The sequence below is a fragment of the Anser cygnoides genome, chromosome 11, assembly GCF_040182565.1.
Source record: "Anser cygnoides isolate HZ-2024a breed goose chromosome 11, Taihu_goose_T2T_genome, whole genome shotgun sequence".
Taxonomy (NCBI): domain Eukaryota; kingdom Metazoa; phylum Chordata; class Aves; order Anseriformes; family Anatidae; genus Anser; species Anser cygnoides.
This window is the reverse complement of record NC_089883.1, coordinates 1,777,312-1,799,829: the sequence shown is the minus strand read 5'-3', so window position 1 is coordinate 1,799,829 and position 22,518 is coordinate 1,777,312. Positions and strand designations below refer to the sequence as shown.

The 22,518-nt window shown below is 41.1% G+C and overlaps 1 protein-coding gene across 4 annotated transcripts in view; it reads left to right on the top strand.

The window, feature by feature from the left end:
* MAP2K5 (mitogen-activated protein kinase kinase 5) overlaps window positions 1–22,518 on the top strand; it is a 129,520-nt gene that overhangs the window by 56,924 nt on the left and 50,078 nt on the right. For all 4 annotated transcript variants that reach the window (XM_048046212.2, XM_048046214.2, XM_048046213.2 and 1 more), the window contains exons 13-16: window positions 699–747; window positions 7,443–7,516; window positions 8,438–8,488; window positions 11,627–11,698. In XM_048046212.2, coding sequence (XP_047902169.1) covers window positions 699–747; window positions 7,443–7,516; window positions 8,438–8,488; window positions 11,627–11,698 — 246 coding nt within the window. The remainder of the gene's footprint in view (window positions 1–698; window positions 748–7,442; window positions 7,517–8,437; window positions 8,489–11,626; window positions 11,699–22,518) is intronic.

Here is a 22,518-nt window from a genome sequence, read left to right as displayed (position 1 = left end):
AGAAACTTTGTAAAAAAAAAAATTGCTGTATTAAAAAGGCTGGCTGAGACAGCAGAGATGGTTTGGGTAAAAAGTAAACAGAAGTAGAATTGTTTGTTGGATCTTGTTAGTTTTCTGGGCTCCTAGAAAAAGTAAATCTAAGAAAAAAAATAGTGTTAAAAGTGCAAGAAGTATCGGGGTTTAGTTACTTTACAGAACCAAAACCTTCGGTAAGGTTCATGTTTGGTCCATAAATAATATGAAGAATAAGATAATTTCTGCAGTTGAAGAAGTAGTGTTCAGCATTTGCATGGAATAAATAAAAAACATGGGAAGTAAGGGAGGGGAGAAAGTATAGATGTAGCAAATGATGGGGGCCAGGGCAAATAAAAGAAAGGCAGTAAAATGTGATGCTAGAAATGTTTTTGGTTTTTGTTTTCTGACCTTTAATTTCATTGGGTTACTTTTGTTTCAAGACGACCTGGGAAGAAGTTTATTCATGTGTTCCCAAAGAACCTACTGTCATGTAATCTGCAGCAAGTTTCCATCAGAGGTTCATCTGTGGCTGTAATCCTTTGGAAGAGATGTTTTGTCTCCCCTTTTCATGGTCTTGACTCCACTCTTCATTGGATGTCGGGTCTTTAACAACTGCTGCCAGATGAGATTTGTAGCATTTCATACTTTTTAATATGTATTGTTGTTGTTTCTCTTGAATACAGGTTGTGAAAGGCCTTACCTATTTATGGAGTCTAAAGATTTTACACAGAGGTGAGTAACAGATGTTGTCTGTTTTTCAGTGAAATACCACATTATTTTATTTTAACAACGCTTTCAGCAGAGACAGTAGACCAAACTAACATCTGGTTGGATTCCAGTGGAGTTAAGCAGAATGAATCTCACTCATTAGCCTTGCAGATTCTTTGATGAAATATTTTTACTGCTGTTCTCTTTTTATTGTCCTTCCTCCTCCCCTACATACAATAGACTAAAGAGAGGAATGAATTTTGTAGAGATTTAGATGCTTAGGGTTGCAAACAGGTGCCAAGTGGAATTTTCACAATCAGCAAGGATCATTAAATGCTTGACTACCTTTGAAACTAGAAGATAGGTAATGAATTTTCTTCTGTACTTCAGAAATCTCACACGGCATCCACAAGCGTTGCTAGAGTCTCACATCTCTAAAATTGTCACCTGTTGTCCTTAAGATGGTCACGTGTAATTAAAGAAACTTTAAACTTGCGTGGGCATAACAGACCATTTTTAGGTTTTTGCTGTTTGTTCTGCTTCCTGAAGTTACCTTGTTTTTTGGTTTGGTTTGCTTTTTTAGCTTCTCACGTATTTCTTGCTTTTAGTGTTTTTAGTTTTTGTTTAAAATACATTGTCTATTGTGGTGAAATGCGCTAGAACTTTAAAAACCAATGTCAGTTCGGAAAGCAGTGGAAAATGATGTTTAAAGAACAAAGAAGCCCTTTCTCCCCCACTCCGCTCCCCAAATAAAAAAGAGAAGGAGAAACTCATTACATTTATAATGTTTCTAAAGTGTCTGAAAGTAACAGCTCCGGCTCCTAATGTCGCCAACGATACTGTTTAATTTAACCCATCTGCTCACTCAGCCCCTGTGCACAGTTGGAGCGTGCAGTAACCGACGTCGTTTGTGATTGAAAGAGAAGTGGAAGTAGGGAGACAAGTAGAAAATTTTAAGTCGGGACCCAAATAGGTAAGGCCGTTTCCTCTGGGGAGTTTTGGAGTGGCTGAAAAGCAGGTGCCAGGCTTTGGCGAGGTGCTGGGAAATGCCTGGGTGAGGCGCCCCATGTCCTGGTGCGGTCCGTGCAAGGAGCTGGGCACCTCTGCAGAGGCATCCAGAAGTCCGTGCTCTGGGTGGGAAGAACAAATTAATAGGAAACGCTAATTACCAGTAGGTATTGAGGTCCTGCCCCACCTTGGAGCTTAGGCTCAGACGTCCTTTGGTTCTTCATCCACTTGGGAGCCCACGAAGTGAGGCCTTGTGTTTCTGATGGTGGTTTAAACATTTAATCTATTAGCCTGAATGTTGCCAGATGCTGAGACTTAACAGCTCCATCTACTCTGAGCAAGAGGATGTACAATCTAGATGCCACAGCTGCCACAGCAAATGTCAGAGTAAAAAGAAAAGAAAAAGTATCTGGAACGTCCGTGGCTGGGTGTCACTCTGAGTAGGCAGCACAGTCCTTGTCGTGCTTTTATAGCACCCAGAAAGGAAAAGCTAGTTTGAAATTTCTTCTCTTTTGAATCTTTTTCATTAGAGGCTGTGGCCACCTACTGAATACGATTTGGAGGGAGCATTGTGGTCAAGCATAAATACTGTACCTGTAACATTTTATTGCTTTTGTCGTAAATTATGTATGGTCCTTGCTGTTGGCTAAAGAAAAGTGCAGAAATTGATCTTTTTTAACAATTCAGAGTTTTCTGGCCTTGGTCTGTTACTGGGTTGACCAAGGTGAGAGCAATACTGCAGAAGGGGTGTATATATGTGTGTGTGTGTATATATCCCATATATATATATATATATGGGATAACTACCATTCCAGAGTCCGGCAGTGGTTCCTCAGGGGCTTGTTTTTTCAGTATGCGCACGTGTGTATATGCGTGTGTGCGCTTTGATATAAAACAGTTAATGCAAGGTGCAGAGCAGGGGACAGAGCAATGCAGTGCCAGGAAGATGCTGGTTTCTCGGGGTAATCTCCTTCAGCTGCCTACTGGTTTTAATGCATCAGAGGTAAATGAAAGAAAATGTAACCCTGACTTCCTTGCTGTCACACGTAAAGCAGGCTGTGTGGGAAGCTCGTATAGGCTAAGAAGTCAAGAATTTCTGTGGTGGTGATAACTAAGGTGGAGAAGCAATCATCGTGAAGAAGCTGTGCAATGCCGTGCAGCAAACGACAGATTTGTGACTAGAGCATGGATTAAAGCAAAGGAAACACAATGAACAAGTCTTTTATTCCAGATCAGACATTTCAGCAAATATTACAGCTTAACTTCAAAACATACCTTGCAACTAATGAGGTGATAGCCGTGCATATTAATAAACGCAAAGCTGTAGTCATAGTCATCACACCCACATCAAACGTAAACAAAAGATTAACACCTACACCACTTCTTTGGAAGATGTGAGAATGTCCCAATGATAAGTGTGCTCTTTTCCCCAGAGGATAAGAAGTAGAAATGGAAGGGTAATGAGAAATTAACTTAGATTTAAAACAGAATTAGCAATTAAACAAGTCTAATCATGTACAAAGTCAAAGTTTGTATAAAGACGAACCAAAATCTGTTAAGTTCAAGAATAAGTATAGACCGTATGCATTTAATCTAGTATGTTTTTCTCAGTTCACACCTTCTTATTAAAAGAAATGTTTGAAATAAATGTTACCCACTTGTGTTTAATTGTACTGATCTGTATTTGTATGCGTCAGTGTGTACATACTAGGGACTGGTATATGTTGCACTGGTCTTGGGACTGGGGTTTCTGAGCAGGTTTTAAGTTTGTAGCAGAGCTTTGGGAAGTGTTTTCTGGTTTGTGATGCGTGAGGTTGGGCAGAGTTGATCTGTAGACCTTCCTGAACTGCCTGCTGGTTGCATGGCAATCTATGACGAGAGATTCCTGCATCACTCAGGTGCTCTCTTCCTGCGTTATTCCCACAGAAGCGTTTTCAAATCCTCCTTTGTTTTGGTTTAAGCGAGCTGGAGGAGGGCTGCCAGGTAGGGACGGGCACGGTGGACATCAGTGTTCTGTCTTCTCAGCAGGAGCTGCAGTTTGCAGGAGATCTCACCAAAGACATCCAGTCGCTCCCCCGTCACACTTCTTAGCTTTGTGAGAATTAATCGGCTTTAGTGTTACATATAATGAAGTGCAAACAAAGATAATAGGGCATATGTGTGTGTACATATACACATATACCTATATATGTGAGTATAGCTAAGCACAGAGCTGCACACTCATGAACTATTGTGTTTATTTCAAAATACTAATAGTAATAATAATCGTGACCTCTGAAAGAAGCATGCTGGTGAGGTCATTTTGGCAAGAAAATGCTGTCATTCTTCCGGCAGCTTCACTTTGTTAATAGTCATGTTCTGTGAGCAGTTAAAATCTCTTTTGTATCTCCTCTCCCTTGAATCTAGAATATTGCAGTCTTATATTTTTAAATCACAGAAGAAGTCAAGAGATAGCTTTTAGAAATCTGTTTTTCGCCCTACGATCATTAATCTGTTCGCTTTTCAATAAACCAAGATGACTGAAATGTTTGGTGTTCAGAAAGCTGAACCTCTGACAGTTCTGTTTACTGGTAAGTAAGAGCTTGGAGGTCCCATTTATCTGCAGAGAGGTGAAACGAGTTAGATCATAAAGAGAACTTGTTCATCCTCCATAATGATGCTTCATAGAAATCATTTGTATTAAGCAAGCACTGGTAATGGGAGCATAATGACCCCTTTTGGCTCTTGTTTAAATTCTTTCACTTCTAAACAGTAATATTAATCACAAGCAGATGGTGCAGAACATTATTTATGCACATTTGTTTTCCAAAACCAAAAAATATTTAACCCATTAACTGAAGCAGTTTATGAACAAAAAGGCTAATTTCCTGATGGGGTGATTTTTTTCCTCCCTACTTTCAATATGAGACACTTTCCGAAGTGACAGTTTTGTCTAGGGTTGTCACTTCCTTTTTTTTCTGGAGGAAACCAACACAACCATTGGAATTTATAGCAAATATTTGCTTAAATTCTCCATTTGTAGTGCTATTTAATTTGTGCTGCAAAGACAGATAGTGTTTGTTCTTAGCAGTGCTCGTTTTGCTGCAGCTTGCTCAGCAGAGTCCCTAACCTGCATTTGGTTCCTTTACAGGCCGGTTGCCTATTGCCTTATTTTTTTTTTTGATTTTTTTTTAAGTTTTAGAAGGATTTTAGGATCAAGCAACGCTTAATGAATGAAAGATGGGTTTAAATTATATCAGCTTGCTGCCACGTGGGATGTGACACCAGGGAAGGCGCGAGGAGGGCTGCAGAGCCCCTGTTGCACAAGGTGGTGGCTGGAGGGAGCTTGCGTTCATTTGGTTGCTGATGATTTTTGTTAGATCCTTTAGTATTAAAAGCAAGGACCTGTACTTACACTGCAATTTTCATTTAAAAGTGTTGGTAGTGTAAACAGCTGGACTCATAATTCAGAACGTCAGCATGCCCTGTATTTCCTGTAATTTCAGCAACTGCACAAGCGCGGTGCCTGGGTGGCCCCGGGGTTCGGCAGGGCTGCTGCTTGCGGTGTCAGGGTGCAGGATAGGGCCCGCTGATGTGCTGTGCGTGTCTCGCTGCACTTAGCAAAGCCACTTGGCTCCAGAGAGGAGTGTGCTGCTGAGTGGTTGCCAGAAGCAAATGTCAGAGTCTTCCTGAAGTTTTCGTTAGAACAAAACATTCCTAAAATGTTGGGAAGCGTGTGACGGATTTGGTGCATGGATTGCTCTCAGGCAGTATTTTGTCCCATCACCTGGGATGGGGGGGTAGGTAAAAATCCCAAGAAAATGCAGCATGCAGATTGAATTTCTAAAGTTGAAATGGAGGTCAAGGAACCCAAACTTACTTTTGTTGATGCTGTAACGTGGTGAAGAGCTTGGGACTGATTTTTCTTTTGGCTTTAGGGGGGAATTGCAAAATGCACTACCAGTATTGATGCCTAACTTAAACATACAGACTCAGTTAAGCTGTATAAAGTGTTATTGAATGCTCCCCCTTTTTAAACTGGATTTTTAGCTCAAGTATAGGAAAGCATTTAATCAGCTTGTTAATTGAGGTTATACATTTTTACATTACAGAGACAAATTAAGCCAGCTACTGTGGTACCAGAAGACATCTGCTAAAGAAAGGCAAACTTAATGATAAACAAAATTAGGTTCCTTTCTAGTTGGGTTTCATCCATCTGCACCCAACTAGTGTTCACTTTTAAAGAAGGCAAAGATACGAGCTAGTGCTTTTAATCCGTAATGACAGAAGAAAGCAGCGATGAGGCTGAGGCGCTGCGCTCTCATCTTCCCGAGCCGCAGCCCGGCCGTATCGTGCCCATTTTGCCTTCCCACTGGCAGCCCTGGCACAGAAGGATGCTCAACGTCTCCTGCCGTACAGTTAGGCTGGATGTTTAGCAGTTTATCTGCACATCGGTTTTACAGCACGCAACAGAAGCCTACCAACTTCTTTTGACATCAGAGGGGGGTCAGCGATAACATCTTTGCACTTGCAATCTGTCTTTACGGTGCGTGTTGAAGTTTTACGCGCAGGAGCGGGATTAGCGATCATTTTAACGCGTTGCTGGCAGCCAGCCTCTGTAAAAGCTCCAAAACGGGGTGATCGGAGCCTGTTTTTGCAGTAGGAGCCTGTGGAGGTGGAAGCCCGTACCTTCAAAAAGGGCTGTGCAGAAGGGCAGAGCTGCAACGGGCACCTTGCTGCGGCAGGAGAAGGCTTGGACGTGTTTGTGCTTTGTGTTCCTACATGCAGACGTCTGTATGGCATACTTAGCATTGGTTTTTGTTGTTGTGGTGGGTTTTTGTTTGTTTGTTTCTTTGTTTTAAGACTATTAAGATCTACTCTTGTCCCTATGTGGAATTAAGGAAAGGCTGCTGGAGGAAGGGTGAGGCAGGGCTAATTGCACTAATGCAAAGCACGGCGCCGGGAGGAATTGTGAAAGCTCAGCCTGGCCGTTCCTTAGCGCTGCGGCAGGCTGACTGCCTGCGCCTCTGCTTCTTGGTCATTCCTAAAGTGTCCGGAGGTAGCAGCTTTTTTCTAGGAAATCCCAGGGTTTAGTTTTCTGACTTGCATATGGCTTATTTCTTCCATAAACCTTAAAATAATAATAATAATAACAACAACAACAACATACCCTCCAGTGGGTTTTAGCCTGTTCATCCTCTGCAACACAGGTTGTTCCCTTCCACTCTTTTGTATCAGACCTTTCTGCATTTGGGAGCTTGGAGTTTGTCCCCTCCCTGTCTCCGCGTCCTGCCACAACCTGCAGGTCCTTCTTCGCAGCCCTACTCCAGCCTCCGCCCCAGGCAGTTGGTTTATCTGGTATTTATGCAGTCAATTAATCCCCGTCTAAATGTGGCACTTCCACTTGTCCCTATTGAATATTATTTCAGTCTCATTTGCGAATTTGTCAAGATGGCTTTGAATTCGGGATCCCATCCTTCAGCGCCCTTGCTGCTCCTCCTAGATTGGCGTCACCTGCGGTAGATGTAATGTCACCTCTGCTAATGCCTGTTACCAACCAGAGCTTGCATTTGAAATGCATCTTTGAAATATTTTCTATTAAAATCTATCACGCTCATGATTATTGTGCCGACGATTCTATTAAAATCTACCATGCCAATACTCGTTACGATCTCTGTATGTGCGATGCGTATCCAGGATAACGTAAATGAAATCCGGTGTTGTCCCAACAGACGTGAAGCCGTCGAATATGCTGGTGAACACGCGGGGGCAGGTGAAGCTGTGTGACTTCGGGGTGAGCACCCAGGTAATGCCCCCTCAGATACCCTCCTGCTCCCTGATGCCCAAATCACCTGGCGCCAGGCGGGCGGCCCCAGCAAGCTCCCCTCTGCTGGGAGAGCGCTATTCATTTTTAATCTCTGGGCGACTTTTCTTCATCTGAATATGATTGTTCATTGTTTAATGACAGTAAAAACTGCTGATATTGTAATTACTACTTACGAATAGCAAACTTCATTGATATGCAGCTTTGATATGAAAGCGTTTTGGCCAGACAAAAGGGAGGGCAGAACGAGAGATGCGTCTGGGGAGCCCAACTGGCCCACAATAAAAATTAATATTGGGAGTAACAATAGTGGTGGGCTTTTACAATGTGCAGCACAAATTTTAATTAATTTCCATTTTGGGCCTCCCTGGAGAACTTCTCGGATAGTGACCCATGAGCTTGCTGTGATGTTGATTTGAATTTCAGCACCTTTACTCTCAGCCAAACACGAGGACCAAAGAGAAGGTCAGCCTGGTATTATAACTTGTCAGAGCCTGTTGTCCCTCCAGCGTATTTAGTGCTCATTGCATTCAAGAGATGAATGTGGCTTTATTCACATCTTGAGCCAGCTGACTGAAAAATGAGCGCGTTCAATCCTACTTCAAATTGACTTTTTATATCAGACTAGTTTGGGGTACTAAAGCGCTAAGCATCCTGTTTAACAGAATTGTTTAAGGTTATCTGCCATAAACCGTAATGCAGCGCTTGCTTAAATTGGAACTCTCATTCAAAACAAAAGAGAGATTTAATCATTTTTAATGCCTTCGCAGATAAATTTGTTCCCTTTTCCATAATTTTTAGTTGATTTATAGGAATGATGATTGTAGGTTAAATGAGGAATAATTGCCCATTTTATTTCCACATTATCTTTATATTGTTCTAACAGACTGTTTTGTCTGATAGCTGGTGAATTCTATAGCCAAGACGTATGTTGGAACAAATGCTTATATGGCGGTAAGTGGATTTATGTAGGAATAACATTTAAATAGAAGTATTTGTTCAGTCTTGCTCTATGTAATGGAGGACATATTCTAAATCGATTCCCAAACTTCCTCTCCCCCCACCCTCAGCGTAATCGTGTGTCACAAAACAGTTCCTTTCCTACCTGTGCTCACCTAGCAGCTCTCTGACAGCTACAGGTCTTGCTGATATGGAAGAGTAGTACAGGAAAAGTGTTTCTTTCATATATTTCAGGTGTCTTTAATGCATTGCAACAGCAGGGAACAAAGAGAGCCAGTCCACCATAATAATACCAGGCCACTAAACTGTGTGATGTTCATACCATACGTAAGAAGCCATCAGTGCATTTCACTTTTCTATATAAATTTCAGTCAACAGAGAATGCCTGTTGTACAAAAGTTAGGCTGTGTTCTTCGTTAGTCAGATTAATTAGAATAATTTTGGTTCTTCATTTAGCAGAGGTAGAAATTTAAATAACACTCTACACTGAAGCATTAAATAACTGTCTTTTATTTTTGGTCACGGCAGTTCTTTTTTAACAAACTATGTTGTAATGTTGACGAGGAAAAAATCAGCATCAGCTTGTTTTAGAAGAGAGAAAAAATGCAAAATGCAAACAGGAATACAAAATGGTCTACACTTGTGTTTTTCAAACCTCAGAAAATAGGAGAGAGAAATCCATGACCTTTAATCGCTTTCAGGTATTTTTCCTTACTTTCTTGTGAGGAGAAAGCATCCCAGGGTGTCCATTTATTTGCTAAGTGCTTTTCTAGTCAAGGTGTACCCATTATGTGGCTTCTGAAACACTTACGCCACCATCCTAGAAAGACTTGGGCTATCCTTTGTGATCAGAATATTATGTGCATAAAAATATTATTATTTTTTTAAATCTGGTCATATATATTACTACATTTGCTAGTAAGCCTGCTGATTTCTATGCCTCTGTTCTGTAAAATAACTGGAACATAGTGATTCAAACAAATAAACAGCTTCAAATTAATCAACTTCTCCCACACCACTCTTAGTCTTAATGTGGTCTTAAGCAGATCTAATAATTAAATTGTATTATGCTTTTAGTGTACAAGTCAAGATTACTGTTCTCTTTCCCAGGTGTGCATTAAATAAATTACTTTTTCTCTTCTCCTTTATGGATGACTGTGATACATTCATCTATACATTGAAAAAGAAGTTTAAGCTAAAACGTATTTGATCTGAATTCTTTTGTTAAAATTGTTTTGCCCACTGAATTCATGGTTTGTCGTCATGAAATGTATAACTATAATGACTACGTCATCAAAATATATTGAAGGTCATAAGCTTTGGTGTGTCTGCCTGGTTGGGGGGCCAGGACGGAATTTGAAACCATCAAAAAATTGAGGTATCTTTTAAATTTTTTTCTAATTGAGAAATTGAAATTTACATCAAAAACACGTTTCTTTAAAATCACTTTATCATCTACTGTAGGTGATAAATATCACTATATCACTAGGGGAAAAAAAAACAAACACAACTTTTGGATGAAAAAAGGTAACGAGTTGCGAAACTCCTTAACAGAAAGGCTTTGTGAGCTGGGGATCGTTAGGGCGATCTGTGCGTTGCGCGCTTTAGTTTGTGCACGCATCATTCTAATTTCCATCTTCTTCTCCGTGCTTTTAAAAGAGAAATTCACGCAACTAAACTTTTTGTTTAAATGGGCATGATTTACTTGCCACTATCTTCTTTGAATACATCAGTTCTGTGTATAAATTGGTGTTTGAAGCTTGAGCTGTCCCACTGCTGCCCTTGAGCTGTGCGGCTGGCTCGGTGGCTCTGTAGGGGCTGGGGCCTCGCCGGCACCGCAAAGCTCAGCGAGCATCCTCGACTCGTGCTTGGTTGGGATAGGTGGTTCCACCTTGTTTTGTAAAGGCAGACACATCCCTGGCTGTACGGTTTTGCCTGCATGTCTGCATCCCTGCAAGGATCTTTGTCAGTACAAAAGGATTCTCAAAAATCATATCCCTGTGCGATACCATTGCAAACATTTCTAAAATACGTTCGGCTTAGGCTAATCGTACTTACGAAGGCTCACGGTGATGTACTTTAATAAGAAAAATAAAATTTAAAACCAAAAAAACAACCACCACATTTTTTGGTGGCTCCATCAAAAAAAATCCGTTCCGGTTTCATTTTTTTTCTGTTTTTTTTTTTTAGGTTATGACATTTGAGGGCTACCCTTCTGCACTGGGCAGCACTGCTTTTACTTAACAGTCAGGCTGCAATAAAAGCTCTTGACCTGGGATTAGCAGTGCAGAGTAAACGTCTGAAAACACATTGGACTGGCACTAATTTGGGAGTTTGTTTTCTAAAAAAGGTCTCTGGATTATTAAAGACTAAAAATACAGCCAGTGCGGTGTAGGTGGTTGGGCTAGACAGGTGCATTAACAGCACAGTGGGGAGAGAAGTCTCATGGAGCCTTTTATTGTTACATTTCATGCTGTACTTGACCTTGGAAATGCTGAAATGGTAGCTTTCAAGTAAAAACTAGCAGCTATATTTTACAGCATTCTATTTCATGAGGCATTAAACTTCCTATTAATAGTTTTGAGTGAAGTCTTTTTTTCTGTGGGTCAAAAATGAAGTTAAAAATATGTAAAATAGAATTGCTGGCACGTGACTTCATTGATTATTTTGGCTTCAGTAACTTTGCCTTTTAAACCATGGTTGCTGCCCAACCTGTGGACTCAACACGAGGAGTTTGTTTTCCTAGCGTACCTTACTGCTGTGTCTGAGCGCAGAAATAGATGTGTGCCACTGATGGACTCTTACAGCTTGACCTTGTGTGCTGCTGCGCATGTGCACGTCATTGGCTTTTTTTGTTGGATAAAGCGGCCCAAGCACAAATGCCAAGGCCAGCTTTGCAATACATGGCCCAAGGCTCAGCATAACCGAGTCCTTTGCTCTCGCCGAAGCGAGGCAAAAATAAAGAAATAAAATACATTTGAGTGGTGTGTTTGCTCTCTGCCAGCTTTCCTGGTGAGCTTTAAGATTCTTTGCACTTTCTCAGTTGATTTGTTTGCCCTGAATTAGCTTTTGTGTAAGAAGTAGACGGGTTTGTTCACTAGGCTCAAGATGTTTCTTTCCTTCTCTTTGCAGCCTGAGCGGATTTCAGGAGAGCAGTATGGGATTCATTCGGACGTTTGGAGTTTAGGGATTTCCTTCATGGAGGTATGCAAATATCTGTCATTTGTTTGTGCACGTTGGAAGAATCGAATGAAAGCTAACATCAAAATATTTTAACATAGTCTTTGTCTGCTCTTTTATACATGCATGCCTTTAACTCTTGCTAAAAGTCTTGGCTGTATTTAGAATGGATTTGTTCTTACAGAGTTCAGGACAGTAAGATACAGAGAGCCTCTGCGCAAACCATGCAACAGTCTTGAGCCCTCCATCAAAACTCCACCTGAGACTTAAAAGTAGGGCCTGGTGCATGGATGCTGCTACATGCTTTCTACACTTCTGGCATTAAAGATGACTATTTCTGTATTTCGTTGTTATAGACCAGTATAGAGAGTCTTATTATTAGGGTTAAAAGAGGGTTATGCAGATTCAAGGTTTGGGCTGGGTAATGCCTTTGCGATATCTCAGCAGAAATCCTTGCACGGTGGTGTGAACCTCTCCCTGCATGATTAAATCAAGTGTTTGATTTGAAGTGTTCACTCGTAGAAAGGTTTCTCACAAAGATAGTTTCAAACTGGAAAAAGTCTTGTCAAAATGAAGCAGTTCAAAGAGAATGCAATCATGAGAACCTGTAAGTTTGGTCAGAGCAAGGCTAGTTTGGATTTCAAGAGAAAGGTGGGTTGTTTTTGCTTAGGACTCTGGGATTTTTTTAAAACATAAATTTCGAGGACTTGTAAAATGGATGATTGTGTAGAGGGGGGATAACGTAGAGTGTGTAAGTTGAGTAGAAATGCCTATGCTATGATAGTGTCTTGACAAATAAAGTCAGGTCTGGCTTGGTGTGGTCCGGGAGAAGGGACAGTTTGCTCTGGTGATGACAGCAGGGTGTATGCATTTCCACAGCCTGCTTCATGCGGGGCCAGGCTGGTCACAAACAAGCCAGCTGCAGCCCCAAATCCTTGTAGCCTTATCAGCACGCACAGGATGCTCTCGGGAGACTTTTTCAACCCTAGGAGAGTGTTGTGAAAGAACTTTGCCCTGCTTGGAGCAAAGCTGGGTCCCATTTAGCCCAATGGCAGCATGAATGCTGGACAAGCTCTGCTCTGTTGGCTTCTTTCTATCAGTGCACTAGGGATAGGGATTATGGTCACCATTACTGGCTGAGATCCTTTTTGTTTCTTTTTGGTGAAGTACAACTGATGTTTTTAGCAGAAGATAAGATAGATGTCAAGTTGTCTCGGTGCTGGCATTCTGCATCTAAGCAAATCTCATATTTTGTAGCCTGAAAGCTCTCTAGGACTGTTCTCATGTTTTCAAACAATAAATTCCTTGCCAAATAGGCTTTAACCAAATTGAAAATATTTAATGCTGAATCATTGTATTCAGATCTTGTAAATCTTCTTCCAAGTCTGAAGCTAACTCGGAATATATGATAATGACATACTTTCAAGTGTCACAGGGGATGCAGTGCTGTTAATTTGTTTTACTGCAGATTTCAATGGCTTGTGATACTGGAGAGTCCTCACAATTTTGGGAGAGATTCAGAACGTACTCACGCTCTGTAAATGAATCTGTCTGACAAAGGGCTAAAATGAGAGTGTATTACATCAATACTTGACTGTCGTGTTCATTCTGATTCACAGTGGAATAGAGTGATATAAATGCAAGTTATATGGAGCTAGTATTTACCGGTTCCTTTGCTCAATAAAGGATGTGTTTCCATGTGCAGCAGCAGTTTGATGATTTTCCACATAGACCAAGACATTTGGAGCTTAGCCTAGGTTTATTATTAGGCAACCTGGCTGGTCATGAGTTTGATTTAAAGGATGAATTTCACATCCTATCCAGCATTAGGCAAACTCCTTTCATTTGCATTTTTTCTCCTCTTTCAAACCTTCTCAACTTTTTTTTTTTTTTTTTTTACTCTCTCACTTTCCACGAATGTCTTCTGAACCAGATGTACAAAACAATTTGGTTCTGTGTGCTTTGTTAATTGGTATGTCATCTGGTCCTCTGAGACCTCTCTTCAACGTGATCGCTATGTTTTATTGAAGTGTTTTGAGTGATGTGTTAAATGATGAAAGCAAGGACAGTGGCTCAGAAAAATGTCTCAAAAAAGGTGAAAAAGATGCTCAAAGAGCCACACAAGGTCACTGTCATTAAAGTAACACTGTATTGACGTGGGGATTGGTAGTGGAGACACTCAGGCTGTTGTTGATGGAGCTGTTAAAAAGGGAAGTTAGCATTTGCTGTAGGATTTTAAAATCCACTTAGTAGTGTAATACTCTGATCCCTACAACTTCAAGCTAGCACAGTTATAGCATGATGATTTGAAAGAAATAACATATGGGACCAAGTTGGCAAGGTTGTGGTTTTTTTTTGACATAGGATAATATTAAATGGCAGCTAAGTAAAGCTACTCATTTTCTTTAATATTCTTCTGAGCCTTTGAGATGTCTTGCATTTCTTTGCTGCAAAGCCATGTGTAATGAGAAACTGCACTGTTACTTTTGAGGGTTAAGAAAACTGCACCCAAAAAGTTGTGAGCAGAGTGTGAGAAGTATTAAATGTGGGTACCACATAAATTTGGGGAGACAGTGAGCATTCTTGTTCCTTTTGAACTAACAGATGTCTAAGTGTATTCAGTTTCCCATCAGTCTTCCAAAAAAATAAGAAATATTGCTAGTTTATTATTGTTATTATTTATTTATTTTTGGGGGGAGTTTGCATTCTTTTCTTCATTTTTTTTTAAAGAGAATTAAGTTTAATACCTGATCTGTAAACCTGTTTAAAAGTGTTTTATCATAAACAGTTTTCTTGAGGGTTTTAGATGTAATTTTATTTAAGTGCTTTGGGGTTGACAAAGCAAGTTCAATTTAAACCAATGACATTGCTGTCACTACACTGAAGACTGTGTCAGCATTTTCATTATAAAAGCTGTTTTTCAGAGGGTTTATAACTCAGTCATAAAACACTCTCCAGACTGACTGGGCTGAGCCTGAGCGCTGTTTGTGTTCTGTAACTGATTCAGTCTGCACCCAAAAACTGTGCCCTGCACAGGAGGATAGATCAGAGTGCCTAATATTTCCTGTAACTTTGCAATATTACACTAATCCTGCCCTACATGGCTGCAATCCGGTGAGTCTTGGTTATTTTTTTAAGGCAGCATCCCTGTCCGGCGGTGCCTTCAGGTGATGTTTGAGGTGCTACCTTCAGCTGGGCCACTTCTCCGGGGGTAAGCAGCTGCTGTAGGTGAGGAGGGCTTGGCTGGACCCAGCAGGGCCAGTTCTCAGGTGCTCCTGCTTCTTCAGGAGCTTGCTTCCAGGTTTTTCCCTGGATTTCACTGCCTCAGGACTGCCAGCTGAGGAGCACTCGCTCTCTCTGGATGCGGTACTGAGGATCAGAGTCTCCTACGTACCCTGAGGAGATGGCGGTAGGCAAGGAGAAGGGCGTTTTGGGAAGGGAAGGGAGTAGAGCTGTGTTCTGAGATGTTTGTTGAGGCAAAGAACAGGCTTGCAGATCTTTGTCAGATATTCTACCCAGAAATGCAACTGGAGTTGCATGCAGATGCAGGAAATGAAAGTGATTTGCTTATGCCACAAACCGAGCAGGTTTTGGAAGTGGAATATGAGCTCCTGTGTTGACTGACGATGCCTTTTTCACACTTCTGCTCCTCCTTTTGTATCATCTCCTAGTCCCTACTTCCTGCTGTGCTCTGCTGAGAAAAGCACCTACTTCCCTGTGTTTCAGGCCTCCTTTTAAAATGACTTTTTTTGCAAAGATAATCAATGTTCCCTCCTCCAGGGGAAAACAGCTTTTCAGTATCAGTTCTAATGTTAGAAACAAATGGTTAAACCTCCCCGAATGAGAGTTTCAAGTCTGTAGCCACTGGAGTTTTCCGTTACCTGTGTGTTTGCAAGAGCTTTCAAGGGCTGCTGGTTGTTTGTGACATTTGTGTTAAGATGCTGTTTTAAGCAATATTTCAAGCAGTCATGTTAGGGATTTTCAGTACTTGGCGTGCATTCCCGTATGTAGGGAACCAATACTTATATATATATCCAGCAAACACGCTTTGCATCATGCGTTTCAGGTACACGTATGTATTTTCTGAGCGGGGTTAGCACTTTTTACCTTTAATGTCAACATTATGGACTCAGGCTCGTCAGCACACTTGGGCTGGAAGCACAGGTGGAGGTGCAAGAGGAGCACACTCACACCATGAAGGCAAAGAGGAGGAACACGTTTGAAGAGGGTGCTAGACGAGAAGCAGCTCTGCTTTAAGATGGTTCTCGTAAAGCACTTCAATCTTGTTCAGTCTTGTTCAACTGCAGAAAACTGATGTAAAGATGCACATGTAAATAATCTGGTCAAGGAGAGGAGGTTTCAGAAGAATTGTTTCTGGAGAGGTTAGAGTATGTGATCAGCCACATATCATCAGCGCTGAAAGTGGTAATGGTTAAAGATCAAGATTGCGAGCTGGCCTGCAGGATAGCGAGCTGATGGGCAGGAAGGCCTGCAGACCACTTGTCTTCTGCAAGATCTCACTTATGCGTGGATGTGATGGTTGGGCTGCCATCAAATTTGCACCCTAACCTAAACAACAGCAGGTAAATGGATGTGGGGGGAGATCTGGGACCCGAAGCTTGGTGGTATGAGGTCAAGTGGCAGTTCTTACTGGAGTTGTCCTTGCTTTTTGAGATTTGTAAGAGAACTTTTTATATAATTCACACATAATCTTTAATGGAACATACACTTCTAAATTGAAGACACAAATCCAGAGTTTCATTGTGTTGGTCCTAACAGCAACGTGAATGTCAGTCAGGTGGCTGCACTTCTTCGAAGGCTGGAGCTGTTGTCCATGGCCAGCATGCAAGTTTGCCATGTCTAAAAGTAAAGTATAGAAATGGGCTAAGGAGAATTTATTGTGGTCTAAAACTTGGGAGAAGCGAATTAAAGCTAAATAATTGTCTCAGTGCTGGGGCCCACTGTCCCTGCTGGTGGTGCGACGCGCTTGGACTGAGCAGAAATTTATTGGCTCATTTCAACTGGAGGGACTGGGAGAGACCCCAGTGTGGGGATGCTGCTGGTGCTGGTGGAGCTGCTATGAGCAGCTCCTAGCAGAAGGCATGAGGTCGGCATTAAGCGAACGTTTGAAAAACACCAACCTGATTTCCCCATTCCTATGCTGAGAAATGAAGAAGTTGTTAAACTAATGGAACACTTTAGCTGGATCTAGGCACATTTCAGTAGATACAGTATGATGTGCACACTTTTTTTGCACTTTTTTTCCAACCTTCTCTAAGCTAATAAAAACTACCCTCCCTTCTGCGCCCAGGCATCCGATAGCCAGCAGTGCTTGGATGCAGAGGGTGTTTACTTTGTCACTGCAAATCACTCAAAATAAGGTTAGTATTTGAGTGGACCACTGATAATGCATAGGTGTGATTGTTTGGTAGCAGACATCTTTAATTTAAGATTATGGAAAGCAAGAAAATAAAAAGTGCTTTTTTGCAATGGCCCTCATCCTGGTCTTCAATATTTTTAAGGATTGTACGTAGTGTGATGTTTCTGACTTGTATGGATAAATTGTTATACACTTCATTCAGCCACTGAGAGTAGCTGTAACACGCAGAATTTTGCTCAATAACTTGAATTCTTATTGATGTAGTTTTAATCATTCTGTACAGAATGATGTTTCAAAAACTTGTTCCTAGGAAAAAGCTGGCCTACTTTGTTTTCTTTTTTTTTTTTTCCCTGAGCTATTTCGAGCAATCTCTTCAGAGCAGTGGCCGTGAGCTCAGTTTCCACGCCTGCCACCTTCATGCGGCCACTGGGCTGAGGAAAGACAATGTCCAGCTACATCACGGTTGTTGCGGTAGTGGAATTAGAAGTAAAGGTACCAGTGCCTGAGGGTTGGGTCATGAATTAATAATTGCTCTGTGGTGGAGGAGGCCCGTCAGAATAGCTGAAAAGAGGGAAGTTGCCTTGCAGAGCGCTATCAATCACTCAGTGACCATAACTTCCAGTAATTAGTGTATTTTATGGGCCTTTGCTTCAGTGACTCGGAAGCACATATGCTCCACTCACAGCTAAACTTAGCCGGAGTAATATTCCGGGATGATTTATCCGCTTGCTGCACTGGGATGTAACCCTATATTAGGTGAAGATTGTGAACTAAGCTGCAATAAAGTGTAAGTTTAGGTACAGTTTGCGCGGGTTGAGACCTCAATGTATCATGTTTCTCAGCAATTGCTCTTAGGCCACTGCGGGCAGTCTGTGCAGCAGCCAAATAAATAACGCGGTTCTCTACCTGAGCCGACGGATGAATGGACAATTAAAGGGTAACGTCAGCAGTGGTGTGTACAAAATATATAGGTTTATGTGATATTAACATCCCCTATTCTTATAGTGTGTGGTATCGCTGTTTTGACTTTTAAAAAGTCAAATAAAAATTCGAGAGAAATGCCGGTCAGTTGAGCCTGCCTTCCTCGGTGGTTTAATTGGTGTGTGAGGGAAGATGCTCTGGACCGAACACGAACTTGTCCGTGCCAAGGGGGATGCAGAGCAGCTCCTGTAGGTGTTGGGTCTGAATCCAGCAGCCAAATAATCAGCAAGCATCCCAGTTCAGGCACGGAGCCTCATTAATCCTTGCGGCCCGTTTGTGTGCATCTTGCGTGTGGCAATTTGCGTGGGTTGGGCCTGAAAGGGCCGCGTTTACCCCCAGACACTTTTCCCTTTAGAAAAGGCTATTCTGAGCAGCACCTTTGAAGAACCGACGGTAAAAGCCTGCTAATATAAGGGGCTTGTGGAGAGGAGGAAATGTGCAATTTAATCATGATTGTACGCGGTCTTCAGTTTGCAGTGCATTTACTATAGTTCATATTTAAAAGAAGTCAAAGTGAAACTAATTATCTTTAATTAAGGTGAATTAGGCTTTGATTTTTAATATATTTTATGTAGAGAGATCTTGAACTCATCTGCTCCAGCCAAGAAATGTCCCAAAGGTTATTAGGGCATATTTCTGTTGGGCCTGACGGTATTAGTAATAACCTTCTTTCTCATAGTTCCCGACATGAACAAATATGTCACTTCATCAGTCTCTGTTACCCGCACTTATGCCCCTCCGCAGGGGTCGCAGATTCCACAAGTTATCAGCTAATGGCGTTATACATTAAAAATTGAAGCTTTCCTCACTCTGAGGCCTTTCAAGGCTTTGTTCTTAAGCCCCAGACACTTTGGAGTGCAGCTGCAAACTATAGGCAGAAGATTAAATTAATTTGTAACTCTTTTTTCGTCCTGCATTACTAAATCCTGCACATTTAATTGAAACCCTACTTCAAGATGCTTTGTGTTTCTGTTCTTCTTTGTTGTCAGTTTAACCTCAGAAGCACTTTAACGCTGGTAAATTGCTGTTATATCCTTTTGGATTTTTTTTTTTTTTTTTACTGTGCAATAAGAGGACAGTGAAATTGATATTAGAGGGGAAGAAAAATCTTAGAGCAGTTTTTGAGGTATTTAATATTTATTAAGGTCCATACCCTGCAGAGTTTCAGGTGATTTTAAGCCAGCTATCGAGAAATGTATAAATTGGTCTTGGAATGAAATTTCACCTAGGGAATTTTATGTTATCCAGTAGTTAAGTCTGATTTTTAAAGTTTCCTGTGTCTGAATGTTCCAGTGGCGGCTGCTTTTCCATAAAACGAGGGTTTAACTGCAGTGCACAATCTAAATGCAAAATCCTTAGATGGAAATTTAATTGTGTAAAATGTGCACAAGGTAATTAAGAACAAATTTTAGAACATTTCAGACTATAAAGTCCTCCTTCAGCTAGATCACTAGCGATATTGTAAGTGCTTATTTTCAATTTGCAGTTATGCTGAGAAACATGGAATGTGTCTAAATTAAGAATAAAAACATCCCATGCTTTTCAGCATAACTGTAAATTAAAAAACAACTTGCACAACATAGACAATAATCTAAGTGGGAAACTTTATTGCCTGAGTGTCCTAAAAATATGTTTTGAACTTCTTTCCTTCAGTCACTTTCTGAACAGGATAAGGACTGTGGCTACTGTAATTCTTATTAACGATATTTGGGAAAGCAAATAGCATTTTGAAAGAGTGATGTGGAGAAAGTGGTTTGTGAGGGAAGATTTCTGGATTTCCATTTTCAGTTCCAGAATGGTTAATTACGTTATTTCAAAAAGTCATTTTGATTTTTGTCTTTTGTTATCTGCACATTAAATGTATGTTTTTAACGGCAAACAGGTTGAGCCTGGTTGGAGCTGCTTTCCAGCCCTTCTCAGAGCAGCTCAGTACAGAGGATTTAGGCACTGAAATTGGCTGTTTTGTGTTCTTTTTGCTTTCCCTTGTGTGTTTTTTAGCATATTTTGACACAATTTGATAAAGAACAGCCTGCATGCACGCTGTACTTCTGCATTTTGTTTACTCATTGGGGATTACTTATGTCTCAGTTAATCAATTATTGTTTTCGAACCTGATGGTGCACCTTGTGCATCCATCTGCACCTCTGTCAAAGTCCGGGGGAATGCGCCTATCAGGTACTTGCACAGTGCAAATCACGTTTCAGGACACAACTTAACTGAACACCGTGAAGATGAGAGTTTTAGGTACTCTGATGGGCTAGTTTATGTCTAAGAAAGCAATAATAATAATAATAAAAGAAACTGTACAGGCATGCAGTTGCTCTAAAGTGAAATAATGTAGGAAGGTGTTATTCTGACATAATTCTTGCTGATATGGTTTGATTCTCCTTTATATTTCTGTACCATGCTGGCAATGCAATTCACTGCACCTTTTTAAAATGGCAGGGTTTGTTGGTGTTTTTTTTTTTACAGTTCTGGTGTAGCGTGAAGGTACCCATAGGGAAATGAGAACCAACTTCTTGAAGTTTAAGCATTCCCTTCTCCCCTCCTTAACATCCAGAGCTACATAAAAAATGATCAGTTCTTATCCCTAACTAGTGAGAATGGAAATACTATATTTTGGTTATAATGCCTTAAAAAGAAAATGAAGTTTCTAAGTTGCCTCATGTAAATGCAGAGATGAGTTTTTGATAGTGTTTTAACTTAGTAGTTTACATTTTGTGTTTTGTGTTCTGCATTGGGCATGTGCTTAAATAACTTCCTGGAGACAGATGATAGAGAGTACAAAAATCCCTTTAGTAAAGCTCTAATCTGTTTGTTTTTTGGTTATTTTTTTTCTTTACTTTAACTGTGACACTATTTATAAATCTAAATCTACATACGGAGGTCATTGGTTGGCTGAACTTAAACCATTTTACTTAGTAAATTTAATTAAGAAAATACAGTGCAACTCATAAGCAAATGAGTTTTTCCTAGTTTTAAACCAAACCACCCTCTTGAGTGCTGATTGCCTTGCTCGACCCCTGGTGATACAGAAACAGGCAAAATTAAAAAGGACATTAAAGCTTCATTAAATCTGAAACACATTTAGTACAGTGACATATCTGCAGGCTATTTCAGGGAAGATTACATACTCTTTGGTAAGTTTCTTAATTTATAATACCTTGACAATCTTGCAGGGAGGAAACAACTCTGACTAGAGGAATGGCATGATGGTTCTGGGGGATGCAAGAGTGCCGCACGGCCCGTCCATGACTGCATCTCTCTGCAGGTCTCAGTCAAGGAGCAGCTTCACTGAGAAATGTCTTTTCTTTTTTAGCAACCCCCAAAGAACTAGTTTCTGATGCATTTCGGATTCCGCAAAGCTCATTTGTACGCTGCATACTTAGGTCTGGCAGAAAACCGCTCTTTTTCCAGTTATTCTGTTGCCTTGGGAGTCACACAGGCGAAGCCCCTGCTGTGGTGTGCGGTGGCTGGGGAGAGGAATCGTCCGTGAGAGCAGGAGAGCTTAGTCTGAAGTCATCATTGAGGTAGTGATAGTTTTTCTGCTTAAGGTCTACAGAGTGATACCCTGGGTGTAGAGCCATAATTATCTTCTTCTTATACAGTGGGATAAATATTATAAACCTACAAATCTGTAGCTGTTGTAATAATTATGCTTAAGTCAGTAGACATCAGAAAAAATAAGTCTTCTACTTCAGTTCATTGAAAAGTGTTTGGCATTTATAGGTTTATTGTTAGGCATTTATGGGCTATCACAGCAGCAGTGTTTCTTAGGATCTTGAGGATGGTTCCCCCAAAAGCTGAGAAAGTGAAAAGGGGCACCATTATGTATGTTTTTATAGTTTCTGGTCCTTAAATCTGAGCATGCCAGAAAACATAGGGCCTTTCCTTATCTGTTTAACACTGTATTTCAAAGGCTGCCATCAGAAAGTGGCTGGCTTAGCTGGGAGGAGCTGTGAGCCAGACAGAAGTGACAGAAAGGGTAGCAGTCAGCCTGCTTAGCGTAGATTTGTTTGTTGGAAGGATGAATTTGCTGCAAAGAGATGCTCTGAGCTCAGCACCGCACCGGAAACAAAACTGAAAAACAGAATTCACCCCAGAGAGTTACCAGTCCTCAGGGCAAACCTGGGAGGCAGAGGGCAGAAGAAACCCAGAGGAGGAAGTTAGCTTAAATTCTGTCCCTCTGGGGAGTGTGAGGAGATCTCACTGGTCCTGTCACCTTCACATCGTTACCTGTTCCAGAGGTGAATTACATACTCGTAAGCGTTGGTCTCACAAACCAAGCCAACACAACGGTCCCCAAGTGGAAGTCTACAAGCAAATCTTAACTTTGAGAGATGAGAGGCACCACAGAAGCTTCTGAGAAAAAAAACATGCTCTGTTTTGTTTTGTTATTGCTAGTAGGGATCCTCAATCAACACCATACTGATACAGTAGGCCATAATGGCTCCTCCTCAGTCATTATGCAAACTCCCACTGA